Source organism: Lagopus muta, chromosome 11 (genome assembly GCF_023343835.1).
Source record: "Lagopus muta isolate bLagMut1 chromosome 11, bLagMut1 primary, whole genome shotgun sequence".
NCBI classification, from domain to species: Eukaryota; Metazoa; Chordata; class Aves; order Galliformes; family Phasianidae; genus Lagopus; species Lagopus muta.
In genome coordinates, this window is record NC_064443.1 from 19,525,330 (window position 1) to 19,543,857 (window position 18,528).

The following is an 18,528-nucleotide window of genomic DNA, read 5'->3' on the forward strand; positions in this document are numbered from 1 at the left end:
TGTGAAAACAGAATACATGCACTTTATGTTGGTCACTTTGCTCTGTTCTATTACATTAGAACCAGTCATTAGCTGGTGGAGGGGGAGAAACATTCCCATCAGGAACCAGGGTAGGGGATTGCATCTGACATCCCCACTCCTGCCTCCCTCAGCCCTCCAGCGCTTTCCCTCTAGAGATATTGGTGTGAAACCAGCTCACGTGACAAGATGAGGTGATTCATAACCCAGCTGTGGGCTCTGTTGACAAGGCCATCACAAAGACTTCATGCAGATTTCATGCATCCAATGTGCTCCAGGAAGCAGCCTGGTGAGCAGCATAGGCGGTGCTCTCAGAAGAGCTCTGACACAACTTGGCTGCATTCATCTGGAGCATGTGAGGGCCAAATGGCTGTCACTTGACAGCAGCTAATAGTGTATTTTTAAAAGGGATATTTTCTACGCTATATTAGATTTCCAAGACATCACCATGCATCTTCAGCCTTATCTTTTCATCTCGATGTTTTTTTTTTGGCTCTCCTATCAGTCTTTAAACACACAAGCAGGGATTATATGGATAAGCCCACAGCATCTTTCATCCTGGCAGTGGATTATCAATCACAGTTAATTAAGGTTGGGGCTCTATAAATGACACAGCTCAGCAGTGATTCTCTTTTCATCACCATCACATCACAAGAGGCTCAGTGACCGTTTTGCACACAGTTCCTCCATGGCAGCATGGAGTCCCCTCAGCACTACGGTGGGTGCAGATACCCACACACTGCACCCCGCTTTCCTCACCATACGCACAGCTACTGCCCTCCTTCAGGAGCACTGGGATCTGCCATGATCTACATTCATTGTTTACAAACACACAGCACTCTGCTTACAAGTTTACGGCTTAAAGCCCCTGGGCAGCAGCCACCCAGCGCCCACCCACAGGCAGGGATGTGTCCTGCTGAGCCCAGACCAGTGGGTTGCAGGTCCAACCCCCCCCCCCCTCAGCAGCACTGCCCCACAGCCATGCTGCCTCACAGAGCTGGGAGATCTCTGGGAAGTGATGGTGAGCCAACTCCCAGCACAGGGAGAAGGGCATCCCAGGAGCTGACTGCACACCTGCAGCACCGCAGGATGCAGCTGGTGCAGGACCCCCTGCCCAAGGATCTGCACACCCCTCACCTCAGTCATGCTTCGGAGCCAGGTGCAAGCAGCTTCTTGTAGTCACGTCTGATGGTGCTTCCTGGGGCTGACAGCTGGGCTCTGAGTGTTTAATCTTGGATGTGTGCATGCAACCCCAGCCAACAGCAGTGCATGAGACAGCTCATAGCAGATGCAGGCCTCAGCACCATGCAGCCCTATGCTCTGGGGCAGTCCCTCTCCCTGTGTTTAAGCCCTGAGCTAAAATGAGCTCTGAGGCGGGATGAGGACTCAGGGCCGTCAAGGTGTGAGCCTGGCGCTGGGCACAGCAGCCCCCAGTGATCCCAAGCAATTTGGTCTGGATTGGGCTATGCCCATTGTTGGGAGCACTGCAGGAGCTGGCACTCTGCAGCAGGGCTGTTGCAGGGAGGCACTGGGTATGGAGGCCGGGGGGGGAATGGAGCTCCTGTGGCAATGCATCCCATCCCCATGTGACTCGCAGCCCTGGGGCAGCACATGGTAGATTTGCCAAGCACTGCTGAGAGTCTGAGCTCTGCCTGGCACTGAGCTGCGCTCCCACTGAAGACATGTGAGAGACCACAAACTGTAGGACATCTCATTGGGGCAGTGGTGCCGTGTGGCACCAAACCCACAGAGTGCAGACCCCGAGGGAAAAGAGATGTTCAGCAGTGCCTCTGCTGCCCACCTGGCCCAGCACAGAGGGGGAAAAATGGCAACAAAAATGCAGAGAAGGAAAATGAGTGATTTCAGAGTAATAACCTTGGCTGATTTTAACTCTGGCGTAGATGAAGGGAATGGAGCTGGGATCTGCTCCCATCAGATGGAAGCAAATTGGACTATTTCCCAGACAGATTGGCCCCAGCTGGAAAAGAGAGAAAGAACGCGATGAGGGAAGATGGCTCCAGCAGGAGAACAGCAGCTCTGAGGTATGGCCGCTCTCAAGAAAGCCAGATTAGAGATATTATTGAATCAACAGCAGTAGCCATGGCTGGCAGTACCAGAGAAGCCAAAAGATGGAGCTTGTGAAAGATGATAGTAAATTAGGGTGCAAAAGTGGCCAGGCTTCATGGGATTCTTTTCTGAGCGTGACAAAATCCGCTCCATGTCCCAGCCTGAAGGACAGAAGCAGTGCACTGAGCTGTGTGTGCTCAGAGCCACTCCCACTCTGCGGCTCCTGGGAGCAGCGCAGCCCCTCATGCTGTGCCACAGCGGCACCAACACGGGCAGCCTGAGCCCGCCCTGCACCCTGGGCAGTGCTGCTGCCCTCGCACAGGGGCAGCCTGGCTCCTGGCCTATGGCCCAAAGGGCTCAGGGTCCACTTCCCAGAGCCACGGTCTGTCCCCTCAGATGTGCCACTCCAACTCTGTGCCGGGCTGGTAGAGGGCTGCTCTTCCAGGCCGCTGGGCAGGAGGCCCTGAGGATTCATTACTGCATCCTCAGGCAAAGGACGAGTGTGTTAGCAGCCTCCTTGGTGTAAAACATGTAGCCCGCTCCAGGACCTGCCCAGATCTTCCTTCTTTGAAGGTGCAGCAGCAACGGATGACCTATGTGGTGACAGCAATCTGTGTTGTCTGAAATGTTGAGTGTTCCCAGGTGCTGCAGACAAGAATCAAACATTCCAAGTCAGGGCAGGCAGGCTCAGTGCCAGCAATAAGAGAAAACAAATACAAGAACTGATCTATGTGGGCTTGCTTGCTCCTATGAAGTGGCAGCAGGCAAGGATAGTGTTTCTGGGGGCATTCACAGAGCTGAGCTCAGCGTGGTGTGTGTGGTGTTACGTGGTGGTTGCTGCTGGAGGAGGTGACCGGAGTGTGCCTGAGGCTGCTCGCTGTGGGATTTCCTCCAGCACTGGCCAAAATGGAGTGCAGTGGGAAAGGAAGTGAGTCAGAGCCAGAGCTGCTGGTGGTGAAGTGAGAATGGCATCTTTAGAAGCTGCAGCTGGATTTGGCCTGCAGGGATGGCCACAAGTAGCGGAAATTGAAAGTTTGGCAATAAGAGCAGCTCAGCCCATGAGTCCAAGGGGTGAGGCACTGCCTGGAGAGTCTCCTGGAGCACAAACAGGGCTGCTCTGCTGCTGCCACTGGGACTGAGGCTCTCTGGTCTTCGCACTACACTGTGAGCTTGGAGCGATGTGCCTTGTTATGAGGTGTTTCCCCACCAGTGCCCTGTCAGAAACACAGGATGCCAATTTTGCAGCCCCAACTGAACCCCATCCTCGCCCTGGAGGCGGTGCCATCTCCCCCACTGCGGTGCTGGCTTTGTCCACCAGGCCCCATTGATTAGTGACACTGCAAGCACCTGGCAGAAGGCACTGGCAGTAAGCAGCACCTGGGATGAGAGACATGGCATGGAGATGAGGGGCATTCTAATGACAGGAGAGAGCATCCTAAGGCTGCTCAGCCTTACAGCATCCCTGCGGCTCCATACATGCACCACTCCACGGCGCAGGGAAGGTCCCTCCGTCCCAGCCATAGCAGGTCTCGGGGCTCTATCAGTGTGGCCGTTGTTCTGTGCATTCTCCATCCCGGCCCTAGAGAGCTCCCAGTCTCCCGATTTTCCTCCTTTTTTTATCCGGAGCCTGTCCTGCAGCGCAGCAAAGACGCCTTTTACGTGCGCTCTCCGTGGCAGCGCATGGCCGCACGGGGCGGCCCGGGGCAGACGTAACTCAGCGAGGCCGGGCTGGTTCGGCTGTGTCGGGTGAGGCAGCGAACAGCACTCTGCTACTTCTTAGGAGACGCCAGGCACTCTGCGAGAGGAGGAGAGGAAAGCTCGGGGTCGGGCAAATAACTCTCACTGCAGTCACAACCGCCACCGCGTCTCAGCGCCGTGAGAGCCGCGTGCGGGCTTCCGCCGCGCGCGGAGCAGCTCCCGCCGGGCTGCAGCGGGCCCTTGCTGGGCTCTCGTGCACACGGGCGCGGATCCGAGCGGCAGCGACCAGCGCGGTAATTCTGCAGCGACCGCGGCGGCGACGTCGGGCCGGGCGGACGGCGGCGCGGGGCCGCGAGAGGCGGTGCAGGACAGGGCGCGGTGCCGCCGCGCGGCCGCCAGGTGGCGCCAGAGACCGGGGCGGCGCGCGCGAACGGACATCGGCGTCGTGGGCGCCTCGCGCCCCGCGTCCCGCGCTCCTCGGCCCGAGAGGCAGCACCCGCAGTTGCGGGACGCTCCGACGCAGCTTCGCGCCTGCGGCTTTTTCAAATGAGCGTAGATCGGATTAGAACGACGACAAGCTTTTAAAATAACTGAAGTGAGGATGATTCACCGCTCGAGTCTCAGGGCCCGGGTGCCTCGGCAGAAGTGCTGTTGTGCCGCCCGGGCCCCACAAGCACAGCCCCCTTTGCACGGGCAGCTTAGCACCGAGCTCATTCTACCAACCCATAGAGGAAAGAACCAAACACGTGAGAGCCACCCCAGCCCATCCGTTACAGCCAGGATCCATACAGCTCTCTGAAATAGGCAGCATGCCCGGATGAGTGTACATACATGTACACACACATACAGACACACATACAGACACACACACATACAGACACACACATGTACACACATACATGTGCACATACATGCACACACACACATGCACACACACACATGCACACACATACATGTATGCACATACAGACACACACACATGCACACACACACACACGCACACCCACATACAGTCTGGTACCCGCAGCTGCTGTGCCTGCTCTGAGCTGTGCTGAACTGCCGGAGTCGGGGCGGTGCTGTGCAGGACGGCCCCTTCATTCTCACCAAGGCAGGTGGGTCTGGCCCACCGTGGGATGGAAGCTTGGTAAGAAGAGAACTTGATCAAACTTGAAGCTCTTATAGGGGAGGGCGCGATCAAACTCGAGCTATTAGGGCTCAATGAACTTTCCACCCTCTCCCCACCCCCTATTTTTCTTTACTCCTCTCCCACAGCCCCATGAAAACATTCCAATTAATCCAGTGTTAATAGCTGAGGTCTTTATTTATTTTTTTTTTTATATACAGTAAAAGTGTCACAGATAAATCTGCAACAATCAGACAAGACAAATGTAAATCTCTCTCAACGATTAGCAGCTTAAGATCTACAAACTACAGTGTTACGTTCACATGTGTCATCTCTGGACTCTTCAATCCGTGCAAGTGAGTTTTTCAGTTTATTTTTTACACTTTTGAAACACACTTACAGCTAAATCAATTGCCTACCACTACACCACCTGGCATACACGACACAGACACACGGCTTTAACTCTTTAGCCACATTCAGAATTCACTTAAAAACTGTCAGAATTACCCAACCTCGGACCCCTTTTGTAGCTTGGCTTATTTTGTTATAATGCTGCCTTTTTGTTTAATTTAAAAAAATGCATATTTGTCAAAGCTGAAAGACAGTGTTTTTCTGTCCCAGTGCAACATGTACAGAACTCAATAATTAATCTGATCAGACCCTAAAACTCACAGGACTGGAATAAACCAATGAAATCATTGCTGTATCTGCATGCTCAGTATCATTAAACTAAACTAATGAAGCTGAGAGGAAAGGGAAATTCATCAAATCAAAACCAGCCATTTTTTGCATCAAGACGACTTTTTTGTGGGTTTTTTTTTTTTACATTGAGAAAACAAATAGGAAAAAACAGATGAACTTCACTCGAACCTCAGAATTTCTCTGAAGAGCTGCTGCTTCCCCAACTACCACAGTCCATTGCATTCTTCCCTTTTCATATCCCAAGTTGATATGCGCTAAACACGTCCAAATAATTCCAGAATTGTTCCAACTCTGAATAGGAAATGTTGGGGAAAACATTCTGCAACTCAGAGATGGTCACTAAAATAGTGTACGTCCATAAGGAGGCCCACAAAAGGTACTCACACGTGCACACCCACACCACGTACTCTTCTACGCATCATCCAGGAATGCTTAATCAAGAAAGCAAACACAACCACTTACAGGGAAAGGGAGCCTTAAAGCTAGAATCACATTTCCAACAATATAATCATTGTTAACCTATCAGAAATCGTCACCGACCTTCAAATCGAAGAGGGAGGAACCCAAAACATTCTGCTAGCGCAAAAGGCAAAACACACGGCAGTCCTATTAGGATAAGAAAAGTGGATGCAGCATCATATGTGGCATTACTGCAGATGACTTTCTGGAATGGAGAAAAGGTGTCGAGAGAGAAAGAGACACAGACAGACGCAGCCTAGAGCCACACACCTGTGGCCTTCGCCAAACAGTTTTGAGGTGATCAGTTTCTATCAAGCCTACACCTGGCAAATCAGCAGATCGCATTTACTGACCGTGACACAGTTGAGACACTAAATGAAGTTAGGATATAAAGAAGAAAGACAATCACTGCCTTCAGATACTACAGATGAGTGGCACTGAGCCTCCAAATCCATTGGCTTCCAATTGCCTCCTGCTTTGACCACTTTTGACACCGTGAGCTCTTTTAGAGTGACCAAAACGGAGGAAAACAGGCGCAGAGGCCAGGAACCACAAATAAAGGCAACAACGCTTTTCTGTTATGTACCAAATTATTTCTCACTGTTATTCATGCTGTTATTTCTGACAAAACCTAACGGAAGAAGATGATTATCCATGTAATCTGTACCAGCCAGATAAGGATGGTAAACAGAATGCAGTTTCACTTGAGCTAGAAGAACTGTCCAGAGAGGGAATGGTTATGCAACCTTTGCTCTGTCTGCAGCTCTGTGAGAACGATTCTTTTTGGCTTAAGGAACTGCAATTGGCAATTTGCGCTTGAAGCACGACAGGAGCAGATTAGTGCATACAGTGACAAAGGCAGGCGTGCTGGGATCCCTGCAAGGGTACCTGAGTTTTTTGTGAGTATGGAAAACACACAAAGAATCTCCGAAGAATGGGTGAGCTGTGGAGGGCTTACAGCGGCCAGCAGCCAGTTAACCTAGTTCAGGGGAACTTCTAGAGGCCAGAATTTGCATCACGGCATGGCATATATTTATATATATATATATATATATATATATACATACACACATATATATACATATATACATATACACACACACATATACACATATACAAGTACAGTATATATAATGCACATGTTCCATGTATGTGTATGTATGATCTCAACTGGTCTAGGTCACCTGAGCAACATTTAGCTCCTAGAGAGAACACAAACCTGGAGGGAAGAATAACAGCACATCTGAGTAACCACCACAAACGGTGCTGAAAGACTCCTGGAGCCTGTTAACATTTCATGTTGATGGAAGCTGTATGCTGACACTGTACCGCCAGAAAGGGGCACCAAACTTCAAAGCAAACAGAGTGAATCCGTATTCCTTCGCCATGCGGCCTTGCCTGCCAGTGCCAACAGCCGTCAGCAACAGCAGCACTGCTGGGCCTGCGAGGGTACGGCTGAAGCTGACATTTCCTTTAGAGCTCTGACAGTGTACCTACACAAGTGCTTGCCCTCACAGACAAAGAAGAGGATGCTGTCTATGGCACACTATACAGATACAGTCTACTAATCTCTACACAGATGATCTGATTAGAGCCTGACAGGAGGAAAACTTTGGTTTCACTCTTTAGGAGTTTATTTAAAAACTGAATCAGGAATATTTCTGAGGCAATCATTCCTGTAAGCAGACTGTTGATTCAGCACTTCTTTTCTTAAAAGAATGTTGCCTAGGAAGGTATGCAAAAAAATTCCCTATTCTGAACCCGAGGCCAGGAATGAAAGATGATGTTGAAGCAAGAAATATAGACATATTCTCTTTCACATTTGGAAAAAGAAAAAAAAAAACAAACACCTGCCTGACAAGAAAGTGCGGAGAGGATGGATGTTCTTCCTGATGCTGCATCTGTGTGCTCAGGAGGACAGAAATGGTGTATGAACAGCACTGTGTTCCAGACAGGCTGGCACTAGAAACTACCGTCTGTCCTCCTCAAAACTGTTTCAGGACAAGACAGCTTACAATTATTCACGCATTTCTTCATTTAAAAACATCACTTCTTTATTTAAAAGGAAAAAAAAAAAAAAAAAAAAAAAGCAATGACCCTCCCAACCCCTTTAAAAAAAAAAAAAAAGAAAAAACACAACAAAAACCAACAACCCAATAATAATAATAATAATAATAATAATAAAAAATCCTATTAGAAACGATAAGGAAGCACTGAGAGTTTGAGTATAACACTCTTCAAGTATGCTGTTTGGATTTTTTTTTAAATCTGTGAATATACATACATTAAAAAAAAACCTTAAAAGTGCGACCAAGGGCTTTGCTTAAAGGTAAGTGTTTCAAGGACTACTTCAAAATACTGCAGCACGACTGTGCAGTTTCTGTATGTGGCACGAGGCTTCCACTTCATACGCTTAGCAAAGTTAACCAGCCTTATAGAAAGTCACTGTTCAGTCAGGTCAGCACGAATGGCAAACCCGACGCTGAGTCGGGAAAGAGATCCACACGTTGTTTTGTTGTCTTGTAAAGAAACCACTCCAAACCCATACATTTGGACATGGAATGTGAGCAGACTTCACAGTAAAAGTTTAGTGTTACAGGTTTGCTGTGGTACCATCCCTCAAGGCTGCGTGCACTACATTTAGTTTTGCTCATCTTAAGTTAATCACATTCTTCCTCTTCCTGACAGGTTTAGTACAGTAGTTCAAGCCACAGTTTAAGTTGCCCATTGGTATGCTCCAAATTTCGGTATTTTATTTATTTTGTACACTTTAAAGAATCTTAAGATTTGCATCCAAAGAGAACCATGCTACATAAAAATTATCCGGGATTCTCGCCAAAAAGAGTTCTTGAATAAAATCTAAAAAATACTATTGCAATGCATCTCGCAGAGAAAAAACGTTATTCTAAATGTAAACAAATTCACTCAGACACTTTAAAACTTCAGCGGAGTAGTTGCTGACTAATCTTTGCCACGCTTGCTCACCGAGTGTGCTGGGAGGGGGCGATGCAGCCGATTCCTCATGGCATCATCTGGGGGGAGACAAAAACCGTTCCAAGTAGCCAGAGATGGCATCCCAGTGCTTCCACAAAAAGGCAATTAAAACCACTATGAATAAAGTGCTGAACGTCCTATTGCGAGTTTTCATGAGGGGCACGACGCAGTTGGCCACAGTGGAGACGAAGACAAGGAGGACAGCCATGACAGCCAGGAGGATGTTGATAAACTTCCCCAGCAGGTTCCTGGCCGTGGCATTCTCCAGACCCTCCAGCTGCACCACCTGCTGCTGCTGCTGCTGTAGCTCCATCTTGGAGATGCGGGTCTGGCACGCTTCCAGGGCCTCCTGTAGATAAGAACACACCGCTCGGTTCCAGCGCCCCACGGGCTGATGCTGCAGCAGCCCAGGGCTCTCATCTTAGCAACCAAACCACAGCAGGGCCACCTTCCTCATGCACCTTCTGCAGGATGTAAGTCACAACGCTGATTTTATATCCTGCAGCAGGAGAAGAGGCGGTGCCACTTCACGTGATTGAGGAGCCCCCACCAACTAAGTGCAGCAGTGTGTAAGACACCGTGTGACCTCGTTTCCCTGAATAAGTCTTGAAGGCGTTAGGTGACAGCTTTGGCAGAAGCCAGGCTCTGTTACAACGCTTTGCACATAAGCTGTCTGTCCTCGCACATGGCAGAGGCCTTATCATCCTCCCTGTTTTGTGGTCAGATCCATAGGAAGGAAGACACAGAGCCCTCAGCAAGCAGTCAGACTTCACCTACTTGAAAGGAGGGCTGCCCAACTCAGTTTGTTTCAAGAGACCCCTGAGGGGATGAAGGCACTGTGTTCTGCCAGCACTCCTCATCCTATGTGTTCCCAGAGCCTCTCATTTCCATCATTTTTTTCCTCTGGTTTGTGCTCACCTCACTCCCATTCAACCCTCTATTCAATCTGGCACAATACTAAGGAAACAGCAACAACTAACTGAAAAGGCTCAGCTGCATCCTGCTTGGCTATTGAGCTGAACAAGCCCAGGGAAAGCTCTGAGGATGCAGGGCTGGGGCTGCCCAGTTGGCAAGCAGAAGTAGCTGCTACCACACCTGGCCAACACACCCACCACCAACAGCCAGTGGGTGGGTTAGAACAAGTAGGGGAATTTATGGCAATTTGCTCGCAGAGATATGAAGTTACAATTTCGCCCTCAATGCTCCCTCTGGCCTGCTTTTCCCAGGACCTGAATGCTGACTTTGGTAAGAGTCAGAAGTCTGAGCAGAGCAGCGATGTCCCCCAGACTGATGATCAAATCAGAATCAGGACCTGTGCCTGCAGACCAAGCTCTGTTGCTGCTCCTCTGCAGCACCAGCCTATGCCCCCCACTGTTCCTTCATGCAAGAAAACTGAATATTTATCGTTCCCCCAGCAGTGCTGTGGAACAGCCGGTCCGTATTTGTACTAAAGTTTATACTAAAAGTGATGAGCCAAGGAACGAAGAATAGAAGAAGCTATTGAGAATATCCCTCTTCAGTTTAAGTTTCCAACCTCAACTTTTCCTGCTGCTGAAGTTAGAAAGGAGGATAAAATGTGAATATTGCAACATTTCCCAAAGGGAGAGACTGCTGTTTACTGCCAGAGGCCACAGACACTGATTTATGTTGAACTTAACTTAAAGGTCACTGCCATCTGTTACATTTCTCTGCCTCTGTGTATCATCTGTGGAAGTCAATGAAGCACAAGGGCTTCTCTTTAGTTATGCCACCTGAAGATAACAGGTAACCGAACAACACCTGCAAGAAGCAAGGACCCCAAAACGGACACTGACTCAACTCGCCTTGCAGCTGAACCTACCAGTGCCACAAGCCAGGCCTGCCTTGTCTCACCTGGGTGGAACTCCTTCAGAGGAGGAAAGGGAGAACTCTGACCTACAGTTCTCCACTCACGTTATAAATATCTCACATCAGTTATCTACGCTGAGATGCCTGCTAAAGCAAATGCGACAAGAATTTAAAATAGATGACAGATTTGTTCCTGAGTAGGCCTTGACAAGGTCCAGCTGCTGCTCAGATCATGGCCCAGGTCTTTGCTCTGTGTCTGCCTATGGAAGGCCCTCCCATCGCACAGACTATCCTTAGCTTTGGTCCTTAAAACACTGAAGAAACCTTTCTTTCAAAACTAACTGTGTATTTGGGCAAACCAACGGAAATAACTGTTTGCTGACAAAATGCAGTGGATACACAAAGCCAACTGTATTTTTCCTGAGATGTCTTTGGTGACTGTTCTAAAATTCATGGCACAGAAATGCATCCCAAATGAGTTCACTGGGAACATTACTGTAAAAAAAAAAAAAAAAAAACAAACAAAACTTCAGGTCAGAGACCATTAATTTCCAATATCCAAACAAAACCCTGCAAATCGAGCCAGTATAAAAAGTGAATGCAGGCTTCCACTGTGCTATCAGCCATTTCAAAACCCTTCGCTGAACGAGTGGAGGTCCCCTCAGGATGAATTTGCTCACTGAATGTGCACAGCCTTTCACTGCAAAATAATTATTTGGGGAGATATCTGGGGGTCAGGGACTGAATAAAGATCTTACGGAAATCTTCAGCGTAAAGTTTAGCAATAAATCTATGGTGATTTACAACAAATTCCGAACCAAAGAAGTATTTAAAAAACAGTTACTGAGGGAGCAGGTGGAAGACCAGACTTCAGTGCTCCCATTTCTGTCACCCACCTGGATGTCCCGGGCTCGCTCATAAGACTGATAGGCAATTTTCTCCTCCATGCTGGCCAGCTCCTGTTTCAGATTCAGGATCTCATTCTGATGGAGCTCAGTCAGGTCATTTAGCTGCTCTTCGAGTCTTTCACATCTAGAAATGAGATGACATGGTACAGCAGCTTTATTGAGAAGAGGGAGGCAACTGTTAGACCAGTAACAACTGAGTAGTGACAGACTTGTCATTTAAAAATGGATTTTGCTTTATAAACAATGTGAGGCCCTTCCAGCGGGAATTCGAGAAAGCCCTTCTACCAGGTAAGATAGCATTAGTCTTGTTTTGAGCCAGGGAAAAACAAGCAGAGAGCAGAAATGACGACTGTAAAGAGATGGAACAAATCAAGTGCAGAATTAGCATATTTATTCTTCAAACTTTTGTTTTAACCTGAATAAGTTCCCTTCTAACACTATAAACTCTTAAGCAATTTCCTCTACGCCTGAAAAGTAATTGCAATAAAAATGACAATGAAATTATATGCAGCTATATGCCTTGGAGAACATGATAGCATTTTCTAGTCTTTACACATGAGACTGCACAGAAGTCTGATTTATTGATGTATTTTTAATCTCTTGCAAATGATTCAGCTTAACTAGCAAAGACCACTGCATTACTTACAAGAAGGACATACGAATCACTGAACTGCAGGCTTATTTTTCAGTTTGCTGTGGTGAGCAGTCTGAGAGCAGTTTGGCAGAAGAAGGCTGCTCAGAAAAGTATTGATGACATTTCTGAGAAAGCTTCATTTCTCACTGAGAGAGTTTTAAACCGACTTCAGCAACAGCTTCACCTCATTTCAGAATCTTCAAAATACATTAGGGATACTTTGTATTTGTATGCAGCACTTCACCCTTGGAATTTCAAGCCCTTTACTAGCAACTCATGTTTCAATATGTTTTAAAAATCAGGCAAGTATTTGTCTTGTTCCCAAAGGTAAACATGAAGAGAGCTCAGCCCAGGGCCGAGAACAGCCGACACACCAGCCTTCTCCTCTGTGCTTCCTCATTCCTGGTCCGTTATCAGCAATGCCCTGATGGCAAGGAAGGTACAGGTACAACTACTGCAGCCACCGTGCTCTTCCCACTCTGATTTCCACTGACTGAGTCCACTGTAACAGCTTGGAAAAAGTTTAAAGTACAGCTCTTATCGTTTGCTCTTGATACTACTAACAGAGAAATCTGAACAGATTTCAACACAGATAATTCCTTAATTTCTGTCCCCCTCTGACCCCAACCCTAATTTAATTGATGTACATATATACACACATAAAACAAATAAGCACCACCTCTCTATAAATGAGAATTTAAGTTCTGAAAGTAAACCAAAAATTCTGCTTCCCCCAACCCCCAAGTTTTTCAGTGCTTCATGAGCTACATAGTCAGAATCCATAGGCATAAGCTAGTACTGAACAATGCTTTGGGGTTTTTATTTTAAACTGAAAAGTCTGAAGCGAATTTTCATTCACATTCTCAATGCTCCGATTACTTAAAGTAAAAAGGAGGAGTTGGGCTCAGCAGAGCAGTTTCCAACAAGTGGTTGAGCAGCAGTGAGCCCCAGACAGAACCCAGCTGACCCTGAGGTGCCAGGGCTGCTGTGCCACTGCAGCAGGGCGCACGAGGGAACTGGTTTCCCAGGAACTACAAGCTTGAGCATGAGAGCAGCCACGTGAAGACTGGCTAATGAAGGAGGAACTCAGATAATTAACGTTGCCATTTGTTTCCACCTCATTTAAAAACAAACAAACAAACAAAAAAACCACACAAAACTTGCCATCAACCAAGAAAGCACAACCAAAGTCACTCAGGAGTCCCAAAGGCAGCACAGATCACTTGAAACATATTCCATTTGTTAATGTATTTTAAAGTCCTCCAGTGGGTTTTCACACCAAAAGGAACTAAACCATTTCTGAAAACACCATGAGTATATACTTTAACCTCCTACATAAACACTCTTCACAAAACAGCTGTTGCTAAGCAGCTTAAATCCTGTTTCTTTAAAAAGAAACAACCGTATTTTAGTATCTCTTCAAACAGCTCTCGAGATATCATTTTTGCGGAGGGAGGGGCCACGTCCTACTGAACATCACCCAACTTTTACTTCTCAAGTACGTTTTTCGTGCTGCTGAACACGCTGCTTCCAACAGCAGAGCAGTATAGCTAAAAGCAATACCTATTAGCAGCATATTCCAAGACTTCTACCTAAGCAACGCTCGAGGGGCAGAGCTGCTCTGTGTCACTGTTCACGCTGTGCTTCCAGCTTCAAGACCTCCTCTGGTGAGAGAAAATAGCTTTGTGTAAACATCTCAATGCTTCATACTTGGGTGAAGATCCTTCTATGTTGAGCACAAAGCATTCGCTGCCCTAGCTTGTACCGTTCAATCTTCCTGTCCCAGAATTTCAGCACACTTGATCTATTTTAAAATAAATGAGAACAGACTGAAGCCCAACAACAAAATGACAGCAAGGATAGTGTGAGCTCCCAGCATTTCAGCTGGTGGATTTCTCTGACAGGAACGTGGGGGATCAGAACACACTTTCCAAGGATGCCGGGCTGGGAAGGAGCCCAAGACCTCAGTGTGGCCACACTCCAATCGCATGAGCTCATTATTTTACTGTGTACAAACAGGCTCCTGAAGGGACAAGAAAGATGAAAACACTCAGCAGGAACTTTTATGTCAGTCTCAATAGCACAGAAAGTCCCTGCTCATATCAGTAAACAACTGCCACCTTTCAACTGCTGAGATAAGCAGCAGGCTGCTGCAGGGCCCGTTCCCAACGTGGAGGCAACACAGTGAGCGCAAAGGTGCAGGCCAGAGTCCTCCTGCCTCCACGACCCGTGGGGCCACCCTTTGCCAACACGTGCTCCCGGGTGCTGCCAGGCCGCTCCAGCATCCCCTGGGCCAAGGGCTGGGGTGGCTGCACCAGTGGAGCCTGCGGAGATGGCTGACAGAGCAGCTGTGCTGACAAGGAGAGCTGAAAGGGGACGGGAGGCAGACGGAGCAGGTCAAGGAACACCAGCGAGTCAGAACCTTGGCTGATAAGCAGAAACAAAATGAGTATGCAGACAAAACACACTAGAACCTGCAGAAAAGCAGAACATCTAAGAACAAGGAAACGGACCAAGACTGGATGAGAAAACATCACAATCTGTTTTGTTTCTTCCAGTTTACATAGATGATGCAAATATTCCACATAGCCCTATTAGCAAAGGCTTCTCTAAAATACACATTTTTAAAAACTCGAACTCGGGCTCAGTGCTTGCTTTTGAAAGCATCCAGAAATACAGCAGAGTTACGAGGCGTTAATAGCTTTCAAAGGCAGGCTATGATTAGTTTGAGTCCCCCATCTTGAATGTCAGCTTCCACTTCCATCTTTCCTTTCTTTTTCTGAAGGAAAGGAAGGGTTAACGGCCAGAGGAACAAGTGCCAGCTTTCCACACAGGACAGGAACATCTTCTCTGCTGTCACACGTCACACTGCCCTCCTGGCTTTTATCTTCCTGATATTTTAAAAAATGAGGCTGTCAAACAAGAACCTAGACTCGTACAATTTCTCTCCATGTATTAATACACGAGCTCCTTGTGTTACCTGCTCATTTCTGAAAGCCTGCAGAGCACTTAGCGTAGTTCAACCAGTCCTCTCTAGAGGTCACACCTTCCACTAATTTGCATCAGCTTTCCAATGGCGAGTCTCAACCACCGTATTTTTGTCTGTATATATCAAATATAGACTCTCCTGAAAGTTCTTCACTCCAGGCTGCTTTAGAGGGTAGATGCTAGATTTACCCTCAGGGCTTCATGCTGGGCTCACAGAAGGACCTCCGTGAACTTTGCTGAACACTGTCAGGGAATACTAGTCCACTTAGCTGCCAACACACATTAGTCCCCAGCCAAGCTCCTCTGTTGTAGTTTCAGGCCACTCCTTCAGCTGCATAGTGCTTGCATATAGCGTTCCACTATGAATGGCTGCTGCTGTATGTGCAAAACAACAACCCACACAGAACCAAACAAGACCCCTCTCTGCTGTGGAGAGGAAGCGCTATCTCCCCTTCTCTTCACAATGTGACCTGATGACAGTGAGGTACTAGGAACCAAAGTTGCTGTGCTGGGCTCTGGTTTCACTCAAATTGCTGACTGTGGCGACGTGGAATTAGAAAGTGATGCTGGTTTGGCTTTGTCTAGCCAAGCTTTGCAAAACACACAGAAAACTTGCTGTCACTACAACATCCCAGCAGGCTAAGCCTTTTCAAATGTTTTTCCAATGATCTGGCACCGGCATGTCTGAAAAGCTGTAGAGTGACTATGAAGCATGGAGCAAATCAAACTGAGGCAGCAAATGGCACAGAGTACTTCAGAGAGCCTATCCCCAAACCTGACAGGCGTGCTGAGCCTCATAGGCTTTCCAACCTGGTCTAAGTGATGAAGGCCACAAACAAGCTTTTCACAAAAGCCTGCTGTCCTCTATCAGAATGAGGAGTTGGGTCCCTTGCATTTTTCATGTAAAGTTTTCAAAGTGCACTAGAAGACTCACACTGCATTTAGGCTGTGGTGTCCTGGGGGGGCCTGGCAGAGAGGCAGCCTCTAGCTATCCCCTCCTCCTGCCCCTGTGGAGCTGGGGAGCAGCCTCTGCTCTGATGAGGGGGATTCTATATATCCTGCAGTGCTGCAGACTGGCACTGTGGCAGCAGCCTCACTGCTTCCCCAGTCCTTACAGCAAGGCAAAGAGTGACCAAAGCATGGGGCTGGTCCACCTCCAGAGCCATGTTACCTCCATGACAAGAACATTGCCATTGGCTAACTTTCCATTTACCTTCAGTTATTTGAACTTTGCCACTGTGGAGCAGAGCCAAGAATGTAAATTCTAGTTTTGGTATAAGGGAAAAGCACATATTTTTATAGACTAAGAAAGCTGGATATATTCTTCCCTTGTAGATTCACAGCTCTGAGCATTGGAAGGGTCAGGGTCAGGATACTATTCACTTGAATCCACTTGAACCCTGTCTTACCCCAGACCTTCACAGGCTTTTTCATGAGCAAAGCACTGCCTGGCTAACAGTAATCAATGTACTCCTGTTTCCTGGGGACACCTTTCTAACTTCTTTGGTTTGACTTCTTATGAGGAAAAAAGTATGAAATGACCTTTATTCTTGCTATTCCTTTCTTGTAGAGAGAGGAAAATGAGCAGCAGAATAAGGATATTTACAAAAGACAATATTAGGAAAGCAAAATCCCAAACTGACTGCAGAGCATCCCACCTGAACCAGGCTGCCGAGCACTGCTCTCCAGGACTCTCGTGCTCTACACCCACAGCATTTAATATGGAAACTAGTAAAAAAGTACTTACCTGTACCGTTCCTCCTGTAAAGTCTGCATTATTAATGAGTAATCCCTCTGATAGCGAACCTTAAGATCCTCAAATGACTCTTCCAGTCTTGCCTGTGTCTCTCGAATTTCTTGAATCTCATGTAGTATTGCATCAAACCCTGAGCTCTGCATATCCAGAGTGTTTGTTTTGGAGCTGGAAGCTCCCACAGGGCCCCCTGTTGTGCTGTTGGCTCCCACTGAGCCTGACGTAGCACTGGAGCAGTCCTCTTCACTGCCATATTTTGGGCTTGACTGAAAGTTCTGGATAACACCTAGAGCCTTGCCTCCTGTCCCATCTTCCTGGCCTTCTTCTAAGGAGTCTTTCAGATTAGCAATATTGTCCGCACTCCCAAACTTGTTCCTGATGAGAGAGGCAATCTCCCGGGGTTTGGAAACCACAGCTCCTGCTGCTGAATGTGTGGCTTGGGAGAAACTGGAAAGCCCACCTTTAACACTATCTACTACTCCCTCACTGAATCCAGTGACTTTCGCTCCAACATCTTTCAATCCCTGGTGCATATCCCTGAAGACATCCTTTGGCTGCCGAGGGATCCCATTTTGTTCGATTTCTCGCAGCTTTCGATGGTAATGTTCTAGCTTCTTCTGCAGCTGCAAGATCGTCTGGGCAGACTTTTGATTCTTCTTCTCAAACACCTGCTTAATGCGGGCGCTCTGCTGCTTGTCTGCATTGTTGGCTAGCTTCAGGTACTCTGCCACATTGTCATCACGGGCCGTTTGTTCGATTTTGATCTGCTCGGTCAATTTCAGTATCTTCTGCTGCAGGTGTGTGATGGCTGCTTTTGTACGCTGCGGATCTGGGGTGCCATCGACAGAGTCTGCATTGATGCTGCCATCAGTGCTTGAGGCCACCGCACTGGAGGTCTGTGCTAGGCTGCTGACTTCCAGTCGTTCAATCTAGACAAGAAGAAAGATAAATGTGAGCACTAAAGTCCAGCTGTTCTTTTTCGTACCAATCAAACTGACAAGGATGTAAGTCCGCAAAAATGCACCTTTGTTCAGCTGGCCAAGGTACAGCATCAATAAACTGATCTTCTAAAAGTAAAACATAAGCTTCACGCTTTTTACAGACATCCAACAAAAGATGAGAAAAAGGGCAAACTCTCAAATGCTGAAGTCAGCTGACAGCCCTGAGCAGCCAGAGCAAGACAGAGAATCCTGGTTCACAGACTGGTACCTACAAAGTACTGATATGCAGCCACAGCTCAGACAGCAACGGAACAGAAAGAGAGAGAAGGCAACTGTGAAAGAGAAAAACCGTGCAGCCTAAGTATATAGTGAGTCCAAGTAATTCTCAGCACTTCGTGTATTTACCAGAAAGCAAG

At 47.6% G+C, this 18,528-nt stretch overlaps 1 protein-coding gene across 12 annotated transcripts in view; it reads right to left on the bottom strand.

Moving 5' to 3' along the window:
* Nucleotides 1-8,169: 8,169 nt before the first annotated feature.
* The window catches only part of TMCC1 (transmembrane and coiled-coil domain family 1), a 105,754-nt gene continuing 95,395 nt past the window's right edge, over nt 8,170-18,528 (bottom strand). For all 12 annotated transcript variants that reach the window (XM_048957444.1, XM_048957445.1, XM_048957448.1 and 9 more), the window contains 3 exons: nt 17,166-18,100; nt 11,785-11,920; nt 8,170-9,410 (listed from right to left, as the gene is read on the bottom strand). In XM_048957444.1, coding sequence (XP_048813401.1) covers nt 9,096-9,410; nt 11,785-11,920; nt 17,166-18,100 — 1,386 coding nt within the window. In that variant the 3' untranslated portion in view covers nt 8,170-9,095. The remainder of the gene's footprint in view (nt 9,411-11,784; nt 11,921-17,165; nt 18,101-18,528) is intronic.